The sequence below is a fragment of the Neovison vison genome, chromosome 11, assembly GCF_020171115.1.
Source record: "Neovison vison isolate M4711 chromosome 11, ASM_NN_V1, whole genome shotgun sequence".
NCBI classification, from domain to species: domain Eukaryota; kingdom Metazoa; phylum Chordata; class Mammalia; order Carnivora; family Mustelidae; genus Neogale; species Neogale vison.
This window is the reverse complement of record NC_058101.1, coordinates 139,522,521-139,535,637: the sequence shown is the minus strand read 5'-3', so window position 1 is coordinate 139,535,637 and position 13,117 is coordinate 139,522,521. Positions and strand designations below refer to the sequence as shown.

The window sequence follows — 13,117 nt, the reverse complement described above, 5'->3', positions numbered from 1 at the left end:
CTAGTACTTTAAACGTGGGTACTTTTTACATTTAAATCTTTAATCTATTTGGAATTTATTCTGGGGTAGGGGTTTAGTTTTTCTTCAGATGGCTACCCTGTTTTCTAGTTGTGTTTATTAAAAAGTTCATCTTTCCTGCATACATTAAAAAATGCCACTTTTAATACATACTAAATTTTCTTAATTTTGTTCTTTTTCAGTTTTCTTGGCTACTTTTGCTTGTATAATATTTCCTTTGAATTTAGAATTTACTAAATTTTGCCTACCTTCCCCAGGAAAAAAATCAGTTGGTATTTTATTGAGATACTAAATTCATAGATTAACATAGGGAAAATCAACATGATGTTTTCTTCCTATCCATGAAGAACCTGATAGGCCTTTCTTTTGAGTAAGTTTTGAGTATTTTTATAGTTTCCTTCATCTAGGCTTTACACTTTTATTGGTAAGCCTATTCATAGAAATATTCTTTTGTTTGGTGTTATAAATGGTCCCTCTTTTATGAGATCTTATAACTAGAAGGTTGTGTGTATGAAAGCTTAGATTTCTTTATATAGATTTTGTACTGCACTATCTTATTGATACTTACCATTGTTCAGGGTAGATTTTCAGTTGAATCCTTTGCTTTTTTCAGATATACAGTTATATCATATGAAAACAGTGATTATTTTATGTCTTTCCAATTTTTTTAACACTGATTTTTTTCTCTGTAATTGCCTTCATTAGTATCTTTTATACAATGTCAAATATTGGAAATAGGGAGTACCTCTGTGTTGTTCTTGACTTTAGTGAAGATGCTTCTCTTATTAACCATCATTAGGCATGACTGTACCTTTTAACTAAGATAGTTTCTATTGATACTTTGATTTTTTTTAAAGTTAGGAATGAATTTTGCCAAATAATTTTTATTCTCTATGGAACTGCTTATATATATGTTTTCCTTTCTTTATTAGTATAGCTAACTTTTGAATGACATAGTTTTGAGCTGCATGGCAGCTCGTCCTACACATGGATTTTTTTTTTCCAATAAATATATTGGAAAATTTTTTGGAGGTTTGTGGCAATTTGGAAAAAAAAAAAAACTGGCAGGGGAACTGTGTAGCTTGGAATACTGACAAAAATAAAAGTTAGGGATTTTAAGACTACAGTAGATGGGGGCACCTGGGTGGCTTAGTGGGTTAAAGCTGCTGCCTTTGACTCAGGTCATGATCTCAGGGTCCTGGGATCGGGCCCCACGTCAGGCTCTCTGCTTAGCAGAGAGCCTGCTTCCCCCCCCCCTCTCTCTGTGCCAAATAAATGAATAAAATCTCTAAAAAAAAAAAAAAAAAGAATACAGCGTATAATACATATAACGTGCAAAATATATGTTTATCAACTGTGTTATCATGAAGGCTGTGGTCAGCAGTAGTCTATTAGTAGTTAAGTTTTGGGGGAGTCAAAATTTACACACACATTTTTGACTGCATAGGGGATTCAGCCAGCACCCCATCCCTCCACACTGTTCAAGGGTCAACTGTATAATTAATTACATTAATGGATTACTTAACATAAACCATCCTGCATACCTTAAGTAGTTTCTTTTTGTTCATGACATATTATTTTAATGTAATTACATATTTTAGAATTTTTTTTAAAGATTTTATTTATTTATTTGACAGACAGAGATTACAAATAGGCAGAGAGGCAGGCAGAGAGAGAGAGAGGAGGAAGCAGGCTCCCTGCCGAGCAGAGAGCCCGATGTGGGGCTCGATCCCAGGACCCTGGGATCATGATCTGAGCTGAAGGCAGAGGCTTTAACCCACTGAGCCACCCAGGCGCCGCATATTTTAGAATTTTTATATTAATACTTGCAAGAGTCATTTGCAGTTCCTTTTGGTTGTGGGAAATTATTGTTGGATTTTGTCATCATTATGGTTCCTTTATAAAAAATAATTGGGGGGCGCCTGGGTGGCTCAGTGGATTAAGCTGCTGCCTTTGGCTCAGGTCATGATCTCAGTGTCCTGGGATCGAGCCCCGCATCGGGCTCTCTGCTCAGCAGGGAGCCTACTTCCCTCTCTGTCTCTGCCTGCCTCTCTGCCTACTTGTGATCTCTCTCTCTGTCAAATAAAATAAATAAAATCTTTTAAAAAAAAAATAAAAAATAATTGGAAGTTTCTTCCATTGCCATTGTCTGTAACAGGGACCATCAATCTTTTTCTGTAAGAGCCAATTTCAGTGTCAGGTAGACTATTTGGTTTGTGATACAGCTACTCAACTCTGCCTGAGTAGTGCAGAAGCAGCCATTGGTGTTACATAGACAAATAAGTGTGACTGTTTTGATACAACTGTATCTATAAAAATAGGAAGAGGGCTGGACTTGGACATGAGCACACACAAAAAAATGCCAAAATGCTTGTTATAAAAAATGCTTACAGCAAATAATTTGAAATAGTCTAAATAATCACTAATAAGGAAATAGCTAAAAATATTGTGTTTCTCTATACTACATAGCATATCTAGCACTTAAACACAATTTGAAAATAAAAGTTCCATTTCTAAAGCCATTCAACAAAACAATATCTGATTTATTAAAGACGTAAAGGTCAACAAATAGAGAGGATGCACCGTAGTAATTAATATCCACAATTCATAAAGAACTTGGCAAATTAAGAAATAAAAGATCAAAGCCCAAGAGGAAAATGGGGAAAGAATATGAATATAGCTGTTTACAAGGGAGGAAAAACACATATATGGCTAGTAAATACAATATAGTGAGAAAAAAGACATCAAATTCCTAAGTTCTTTGACTAACTTTACTCAGGGGAGAACTATGAATGCATGAATGTCAGATACTTGTTCTTCCTCAAAGAAGAGGAGTAAATAAGAGGTGGGCCAAGAATCCAGATGTTTTGCTAGTGAAAGTTTCTTTACAAAAATAACAGGAAGCCAGGAGGAAGGCAAATAATAACATCAAATACTGGTGCGAGGTTGGGCCCTAGGGCCCCTTGATACATTGCAAGCACACATAAGAATTGGGAGAGCCAGTTTTGAAATCCATTTGCCGATTTTGTTACTTTAAAATATGCATATCTAGGGCTCCTGGGTGCTCAGAAGGTTAAGTGGTTAAGTGTCTGCCTTTGGCTCAGGTCATGATCCCCCGGTCCTCCTGGGATGAGCTCCACATGGGGCTCCCTGCTGAGGAGCTTCTCCCTGTCCCGATTCTCCCTCTCACACTCCTCCTGCTTGTGGTCCCTCTTGCTTTGTCAAATAAAGAAATAAAATCTTCTTAAAAATAATAATAATGTATATATCCTGTAATAATACATCTTTTATTTTTTGGTACCTACTCTAAGATTACTTACAATGGGCTCAAAGAGGCATATGCAAGAATGTTTATTGTAGGAGAATCATAAATAATTTGAAAGAGTGTAATCATTAATAAGGAAGTTGCTAAAAATAAAGAAGTTTCTGTATACTGCACTGTGGACAGTAGATAGCACTTTAAAGAATAAAATGTAGCTTCATGTATCAGTATGGAAATATGCCCCAATTATCAAATGATTAGTACAATAGTACTGAGTAAAATAGTACTGCATAAAAAGGCATTTCTGTATATTAAAATAACACAATTTCTCTGAAATTCAAGGAAAAATATGGGAAGATATATACCAAGCTGATGGCAGGATGGGCAACTAAGAGTTGATGGGCATTCAGCATATGACAGTGGGTCATTTCCAGGATTGTTTCTACCTTTTGGCTGTTGAAAATGTTTGTATGAATATTTGTGTATAAGCTTTTATTTGCAGACCCATATTCTTTTGAGTGTATAGCTGGGAGTAGAATTGCTGCAGCATCTGGTAATTCTGTGTTTAACTTTCTGAGGAAACAATGAACATTACATTTTCAGTGAAGAAAAGTGTTACTTGTATGATTAGAAATAAAAACTTTGAGAATCAAAAATAGAAAAATTTTCAAAATTTAAACCTGAAAAAGTAAAAAATTATTAAATTTGAGAAGCATTAAAAAGAATTAAGGAAACAAAAACTGCTTATAAGCCAAACTTGCAGAGATAAGTTACTGGTACTGTTGTTTTTTGGTTTTTTGTTGTTGTTTTTATTGCAATATAGTTGACACAAAATGTTACACTAGTTTCTGACAGCTCTGTACTTTATACTGTGTCATCACCAGTGTAGCTATCATTTATCACCATACAACACTGTTAAAATACCCTTGACTCTATTCCCTATGTCTGTGTTCCCTTTATCCTCGTGACTTACTCATTCCATAACTGGAACCACGGACCTCTTACTAACTAACCCCTACCCCTATGCCCATCTTCTCACTCCCCCTTCCTTCTGGTAACTACCAGTTATTTCTCTGTATTAATGTCTCTGTTTCTGCTTTTGTTTGCTTCATTTGTTTGTTCATTTGGTTTTTAGATCCCACGTATAATATGTGAAATCACATGGTTCTTGTATTTCTCTGTCTGACTTATTTCACTGAGCATTATACCCTCTGTGTCCACCTGTGTTGTTGCAGATGGCCAGATCTCATTCCTCGTTATGGCTATATAATATTCCATTTGCGTGTGTGTGTATGTGTGTGTGTGTGTGTGTGTGTGTATGTGTATTCATCTGTCAGTGGACACTTGGGTTGCTTTCAAATCTTGGCTATTGTTAATAATGCTGTAATAAACATAGGGATACAGAGATCTTTTCAAATTAATGTTTCTGTTTTCTCTGGATAAATACCAAGTAATGGAATTACTGGATTGTATGGTATTTCTATTTTTAATTTCTAGAGGAAACTGTACTGTTTTTTGTAGTAGCACACCATTTACATCCTCACCAGCAATGCATAAGGATTCTTTTTTTTTTTTTTCTTTTTAAGATTTGTTTATTTATTTGTCTGGGAAAGAGAGAGAGCACAAGCAGGGAGAGTGTCAGGGAGGAGAAGCAGACTCCCTGCTGAGCAAGGAGCCCAATGTTGGGCTCCATTCCAGGACCCTGGTATCATGACCTGAGTGAAAGGCAGACAGACGCTCAGCCACCAGAACCACCCAGGCCTCCCAAGGATTCCCTTATTTTCAGTCTCATCAACACTTACCTCTTGTCTTTTTAGTGATAGCATTCTGATAGATATGAGATGATATCTTACTTGGTTTTGATTTGCATTTCTCTGATGATTAGTGATGGTGAGCATCTTTTTCTGTGTTTGTTTGAAACCTTTGGACTGTATTCTTCCAGTCGTTAAATTTTTGTTAAAAAATATATATAATACATGAATTTAATTCCAGCTTTGTTGAGATAAAAACTATCAGTTCTTCTTTACCATTTTTCCTCAATTAATTCACTTTCTTTTAGTGTTAAAACTTTTTGGTGCATATCATTCTATATTTTATACTGTGCTACATACCATTTTTTTAAAAAGATTTTATTTATTTATTTGACAGACAGAGATCACAAGTAGGCAGAGAGGCAGGCAGAGAGAGAGAAGAGAAAGCAGGCTCCCTGCTGAGCAGAGAGCCCGATGCAGAGCTTGATCCCAGGGCCCTGGGATCATGACCCAAGCCAAAGGCAGAGGCTTTAACCCACTGAGCCACCCAGGCGCCCCTACATACCATTTTTTGAAACCTAACATTATTTAATGCAAATCGATCTGTAGATTACTTTGCTTACTTAATAAAATATGTTATTAATAAATTTATCAATTTATTTTATTAATTTATTTTACTTATAAAATGTATTATTTTATTTATATTATAAATAAGTTGTAATATATATTAGATAAATATATAAATATTTATGTTTTTACTTTGTTTACTTAAGTATATTATTTTACTTATATAATATATATTAGATATATTTATTTACATTTAATTTATAGACTGTCATTCCACAGTATTTCACATAGATTTCTGTTTGATTTTTTTTTCAATTTATTTATTTTCAGAAGAACAGTATTCATTATTTTTTCACCACACCCAGTGCTCCATGCAATCTGTGCCCTCTATAATACCCACCACCTGGTACCCCAACCTCCCACACCCCCGCCACTTCAAAGCCCTCAGATTGTTTTTCAGAGTCCATAGTCTCTCGTGGTTCACCTCCCCTTCCAATTTACCCCAACTCCCTTCTCCTCTCTAACACCCCTTGCCCTCCATGCTATTTGTTATGCTCCACAAATAAGTGAAACCATATGATAATTGACTCTCTCTGCTTGTCTTATTTCACTCAGCGTAATCTCTTCCAGTCCCGTCCATGTTGCTACAAAAGTTGGGTATTCATCCTTTCTTATGGAGGCATAATACTCCATAGTGTATATGGACCACATCTTCCTTATCCATTCATCCGTTGAAGGGCATCTTGGTTCTTTCCATAGTTTGGCGACCGTGGCCATTGCTGCTATAAACATTGGGGTACACATGGCCCTTCTTTTCACGACATCTGTATCCTTGGGGTAAATACCCAGGAGTGCAATTGCAGGGTCATAGGGAAGCTCTATTTTTAATTTCTTGAGGAATCTCCACACTGTTCTCCAAAGAGGCTGCACCAACTTGCATTCCCACCAACAGTGTAAGAGGGTTCCCCTTTCTCCACATCCTCTCCAACACATGTTGTTTCCTGTTTTGTTAATTTTGGCCATTCTAACTGGTGAACGGTGATATATCAATGTGGTTTTAATTTGAATCTCCCTGATAGCTAGTGAAAATCTCCCTAATAGCTAGTGATAGACACATTTTTTTTTTAACAGCTGCATATTTTATAGTATTAGTATGCTACAGTTTTATATTCTCTGCTGTTAAGGGGCATTTTGATTGCTTAAAGTAGTGGTTCTCAAATATTAGCAAAGATTAGAATTACTTTGATATTTATTAAAATAAATTGCTGAGCTTTATCCCCCAAAGCTTCCGATTGATAGGTCTGGGGTAGGCCCTGAGCAGTTTGCATTTTGAACAAGCTTCTGTGTGTTCCTAATGTCTAGGGAACACATTTTGGGAACCATAGTTATAAGAAGCGGTGAGTCTGGTTTTTGTGACTGATTAGTGATTATGATTGAAGATTTTAACAGGGTAAAAAATACAAGGTACTTATGAGAGAGAAAAAAATATATATATATATATCCACATACATAAATGAGGAAAATATTTGGAGGAGGGACCACAGCATGCTAGTGAACTTGTGCTCCTTTTTTTTTTTTTTTAAATTTAGGAGTGCTTTTATTTCTAGTAAATTGCATTTCTACTGATGTATCCTTCTGTGCAGGATGGAAGATAGGATCACTGCTCAGCAAAATGAAGTTTCTGAAGATGAAATCCCAAGGAATGTGGACCACCTTAGTGAAGTCGATATAAGTAAGCCTCATGTTAAATACTGTGCTTTTCTCAGTATCACATAGAGCTTAAGTACTGTATAGACTTATCACAAAATCTTTACTTTATATCACAGGACCTGAAATAAGTGATTTTCAGCACCCTAAATGTGATGTAGATAAACCTGTGCAACCAGAGCCATTTTTCCATAGAGTGGTTCTTTCAAAGCACTTGAATGTAGTCTCTCAAATTCAGTCAGTTCTGTGTTCACCAGAAGAATCCTTTCCGCTTCGATCTCGCTCTGATTCACCACCAAAAAATAAAAACCAGAGTTCCTTGCTGATCGGACTTTCAACTGGTCTATTTGATGCAAACAACCCAAAGGCAAGTATACACCTCCAATGGAAAATATCTGTTTTAGTAACATTTCTTATTCATTGTTTTTCTTTAATAAGCCATAATATTGAGTTTTAAACTCTTACACACACACATAAACAAAAAGAACAAAAAACTTCCATCATCTTCTCTGGGATTCTGAAAAGAAATTGCCATTGAGAATAAAATTGAGTACACTGAGAGCACCATTAGGACAAAAACTATTTCATTGGCTCCTTGTTCAGGATTCTTTTTATAGGGTCTACTTTTATTTAAGTAAAATCCCTCTTACACCATTTCCCTTCCTCACTACTCAATCCAACTTCCATTTTTCATATAAGACTAAACTTAAGCAATATATGTTAAGGAGACAGAAATGTGTTTGCCTAATTTGATATAGAAAAGGTAATAGATATTCATATGCACTTTCTGGCAAAAAATTTTCAAACGTCTTTTTTCACTTGGTATTTTTGAAAATATGTAACCGATTTTTTATTAAGAAATTACAATATTATCTCTATAGAAAATTTAAAGATATAAAGAAATCACTTATTTTGTTAGATTTTATATATGTAAATATTACATATATAAAACTTTTTGTTAAAATAGAATATTATGCATATTTTTATAACCTGCTTTTCTGTTAATATGTACTATAAAATTATTACAAATGTTAATATTATAAATTATTACAAAAATAGCATTTTGTCATATCATCAAATAATCTCATATTATCTAGAATCACAAATTCCATTAAGCTGCTATGCTATATATAATTTTTTTAACTAATCTGTTTTTATTGTTGGGCCTTTAGGTTTCAGTTTTTGTTATAGTAACCACCTACACCTGTATCTTTGACAATAGCCACGATTATTTTCATAAAATAAATTTCTGTAAGTGGAGTTCAAAAGTTATATTGGATATTGCCTGATTTGCCTTTAAGAAATAGCTTATAATGCCTCAGTAGTATGTAAGAGTCTGTATTCTAAAAAGCACCAACTGTTACCATTCACTTAAAAATTTTATATTTAGTGAGTAATTATTTTTTTTTAATTTGTGTTTCTATGTTTACCAGTGAGGTTGAACATTTTTCATGTATGTAAGCCTAAATGGGAATGAATTACCTGAATTCTTTTATCCTTTTTAAATATGTCATTTTGAAAAAAAAAAAATGTCATTTTGATTTTCAATTTAATTTTTAAATTGGATCTGTTTTATTTTTTGGAGTGTTTTCTTATGCTTATTTTAAATGTAGAGATTGCTAAATTCTCCCACTTGTCTAATAGCAGTCTAGTTTTCAAAGATAATGAACTGTGAAAACAAATTTATGATCTTCAGAATTTGAGAATAAGGCCTATTTATGCTACAGACAAGGATTATCCTATAATCCATGTACTTTCTTTTGTAGTAGAGGTATATAGTTAACTGTCTTTAGCCCAGAGCTTTTGAATAACATATTTGTGTATACATTCCTTGCATAATACATTTTATTATTTTATTATTTTATTTTCTTTCATGACCTTAGTTCAGCCTTAATAGTTCTACGGAAGTACTTACTTGGGAAGTAAGCACAACAAAGCAGATCTCCTCTGAGGGAGAAGGGCAAGGAAAAAAAAAAACAAAACATAGAAAATCAAAGCAATTTATAGCTATTTAAAGGCAAGGGCAGGCTATTTACTTTTTTTTTTTTTTTTGGCCATTTACTTTTCATGCAATTTTCGATATATTATTGGTATGATTAAATTTAACCATTTTGTTATTTGTTTTCTATTTGTCTCATCACTTTTTCTGTTATTTTACTTTTATTCTCCCTTCTTTTGGATTGAGTATTTTTAACATTTTGTTTTATCTCTATTATTTGCCAGTATAGATCTTTTCAAAAACTTAGTTGTAATTTTCAGCTCTCAAGATGCAATTTTAGCTTTTTACAGTCTTCAAATAATATATCACTTCACATATGACATAAGAACCTTTTCACAGTGTATTTCCATTTCCACCCTCTTGTCTATAGTTTTGGCATTGTTCTCTTATATTTTATATCCACATGTTACACACACCACAATAAATTGTTACTGTTTTTGCTTTAAACATTATCAGGAATAACAGAAATAGCCGTTGTCAACCAACCTGTGGTTCTCTTCATTTTTTAGAAAAAGTAGAACTTAACCCAAAACAAAAACACCTAAAATATTTATCAAAGAAGACTGCACATGAAACATTTTTAATATAGGACAGATAGCTGTTGGACTGATGGGTATATATACCCATTTCCATGCCTAGAGGAAAATTGGCAAATTACATACCTCTTGAAATTTCTTTCTACTGTATTATTTTACCTTAGGTTAGGAAAGCTATTATAATTAGTGAAATGAATAAACTAAAATTGAGATTTCTTTTTAGCCAGGATGAAAATTTATCTCAGCCTAACAAAGGTTGCATCTTAATATAGAGTCCCCTTGAATTTAAATGTATAATGCATATATGCTCTATGTTTTTATTGATTAGCATTTATCTGGAGAAACTGTTACCATATGCGTATTTTGCACACTGTTGGTTTATAATATACATGATTCAAATAATAAACAAGTCAAGCATAAATTCTGCTGACAATGAGAGATTCAGTAAAAGATATACTTTCAGTACCATCATTAAGTGTTTTAACAAGCAACCTATCTACCCATCTTGTAGTTCATAACCATCTTTTTCTTGTGCTATAATATGTAAATTATGTTCAAATATTGGAAATCTATCCTCTTTTATTCTCAAAAACAGATTGTACCAATTAATTTGGCAAAGTATATAAATTTTCATTAATATGCTAAACATTATATTTTCTTCACAGTCTCCAATCTGGTGTAGGATTCTTACCAGGGCCTTAGGAGTTACGTTTCAAATCTCATAGGTTCCTTTAGGTTTATTAACCAAATTCTGAGACTTATGTATATAGACATTTGTTTGATCATCTTGCCTATCCATCACATTCTAATTGCTGATAGGTTGGTGGACAGGGGCACTTTCTTCTATCCCTGGTCTTTCCCAAACAGATTCAAATTTTAGACACCTCAACTGTACATTGTTTTTTTTCTCAAGTCAGTTCCTTCTTACCTGCTGCTATAAATGATTCTCCGTACAAACATCAAAGTACCTGTCTTTCCACCCTTACCTTCTTTTGGGAAAGGCTGCAATTACAGTTTATTGTTTACGGAAGTGATGTTAGACTTTTTTTTTTTTTCACTAATATGAAGTTTTTTTATTTAACTGTTGTTGGCTACCCAGCAGCTCCTAGGATGAATGATACAAAGGGCCACCAATTATATGTGATAGTGCTTTGCCAAGCTTCAGACAAACTCAGTTCAGGATTTGGGAAAAATACATGGGGAAGATTGGCCATAGGAAAGTGTGAGTGAGAGAAAGAGATACAAGAAAAGAGGGACAGTATGAGTCTTGAGTGAGAAGGAGCAAATTGGCAGTTTCTGGCACTGCCGATTTCTGACAGATTTCTAATTCCATTCCCTGGGTATACTCTGACTAAACACCTCTCCTTGCCTTTAAATGGTGACTAAAGTGAATCCCTATACCTTGAATTTTGAAACCTAAGCATAACTCACTGGTTTAGTTTTCCTCACTGAAAAATTAGAGCTAAAATTCAAGAAAATTAGGTTCTAATCTTAAATGAGTCACTTCTGGAACTTCTAACTCTAAATATATGATATAAAATAAAAAATTAGTATTAGCTCTTACTTTCTAATTTTTTAATTTCATTTTTATTTTCTAATAATCTTACTCCTACTAAGAAATCTGTTGACTTTTTTAGATGTTGAGGACATGTTCACTTCCAGATCTCTCAAAATTGTTCAGAACATTGATGGATGTTCCCACTGTAGGAGATGTATGTCAAGACAATCTTGAAATAGATGAAATTGAAGATGAGCATATTAAAGAAGGACCTTCTGATTCTGAAGACATGTGAGCATGATGTCATTAATAAATACTAGCACTAACAGAATTTCAGAGTTTATGTGAACTTTGGAGATGTAACTCACCTAGACAATTTTAAAAAATTATCTGTAACTGTTATTTCACCACTCCTTTATCTTTTTACAACATATTTAAAGTACAGTCATACAAGTTTTGATATGTATATTAGCCTCTAAGTAATATAATGACTGACCCTCACTTGAGGAATATGAGTGTGCTTTCTGTCATATTCAGCACTGAGCATCTAGCACATTGACTTGTCCATGGTACATGTTTAATAAATATTGTTTAAATTAAGGAATATTAGCAGAATAATGACTGTTTAACAGTTTAACACCACATGATACAGGGATTGCAATGGAAAATTGTGAGAACTATTCTACAGTTCCCCAGGGAAAAGACCAGAAAGCCTCTACATCTCTCTCCTGCTATATATGATTTCGAAACCATGACAGTGGGAACTTAGCAGGTAGACTAGTTGTTTTGTTTGCATGTGTGTGGGCACATGTGTGTTCTGCATGTAATTTAATTGCTTTCACAAAATTCCTTTCTTCATGATTCATGGGGAATTTAGAATCTACGAGGCAAATTTAACCAACCCTTCTGAGAACTGTAGGAAGTGATAGCCCTTTGGACAGGACAAGTAAGGCCTCCCACCCCCTCAGACAAATGTTACCCAATATGGGGGGAAAATAAAGTGTTCGAGAAGGTATAGTGTATTCAGATCACCAGGAAAATATGGCATAAAATATTGGGATTTTTATGATTTATTTTCTGATATTTTTGAGCTTAAGTTTCTATATTTTACATCTTTTAATAGAAAAAAACTGTGTCAGTCTCTTGATTTCCCACCCCCTGCAGTAGTTGAGCCAGAGCCACTGTATCTGGCACTATTTTCTGGTGTTATGTTTGTTTGTTTTTCTTAAGTCTTGCCTCTTGTTTCTTAAATTTTTAACCAAACTGTTTCTATTAAAGGTTTTGTCACCCTTTTTTTCATGTCTCATACTGTTCTTTATATTTTTGCCAGTGTCCTCAGATTTTACAGGAAGTTACCCTTTTATCCTTGTTTTCTTCTGCTTAGGGGTAGTTATCAGCACTTCATGTGTTTTTATTGAGCCTCTTGGGGAACATGACAACATATCAGCACCTTTGTGGTGACAGAGTGCTAGGTACAGTTTTTCTTCTAAGTGTTTCTAAAGTCATCAGTTTTTATCTGACTGCACAGCAATTTGTTTGTGGCTTATGTTCTTTTAATTACTAGTTGATGGCAGAATGTTTTTTAAAATTAAAGTTTAGAAGCTTTTAATATTAACTTAAAATTTTGAAAACCAAGCTATTTTTTAAAGTAAATTAGTCCATACCACAAAATTTTCCTTGGGATTTTTTTCTTTTTCTTTCTTTCTTTTTTTTGGTGGGGTGGGGGGTCCAAACTTCACTCAAGGTCCTACAATAAAATCTACTAAAATGTGAATTCAA

At 33.9% G+C, this 13,117-nt stretch overlaps 1 protein-coding gene across 5 annotated transcripts in view; it reads left to right on the top strand.

The window, feature by feature from the left end:
- NEK1 (NIMA related kinase 1) overlaps positions 1-13,117 on the top strand; it is a 218,471-nt gene that overhangs the window by 182,405 nt on the left and 22,949 nt on the right. For all 5 annotated transcript variants that reach the window (XM_044224829.1, XM_044224832.1, XM_044224827.1 and 2 more), the window contains 3 exons: positions 7,242-7,330; positions 7,425-7,672; positions 11,478-11,629. In XM_044224829.1, the coding sequence (XP_044080764.1) occupies positions 7,242-7,330; positions 7,425-7,672; positions 11,478-11,629 (489 nt within the window). The remainder of the gene's footprint in view (positions 1-7,241; positions 7,331-7,424; positions 7,673-11,477; positions 11,630-13,117) is intronic.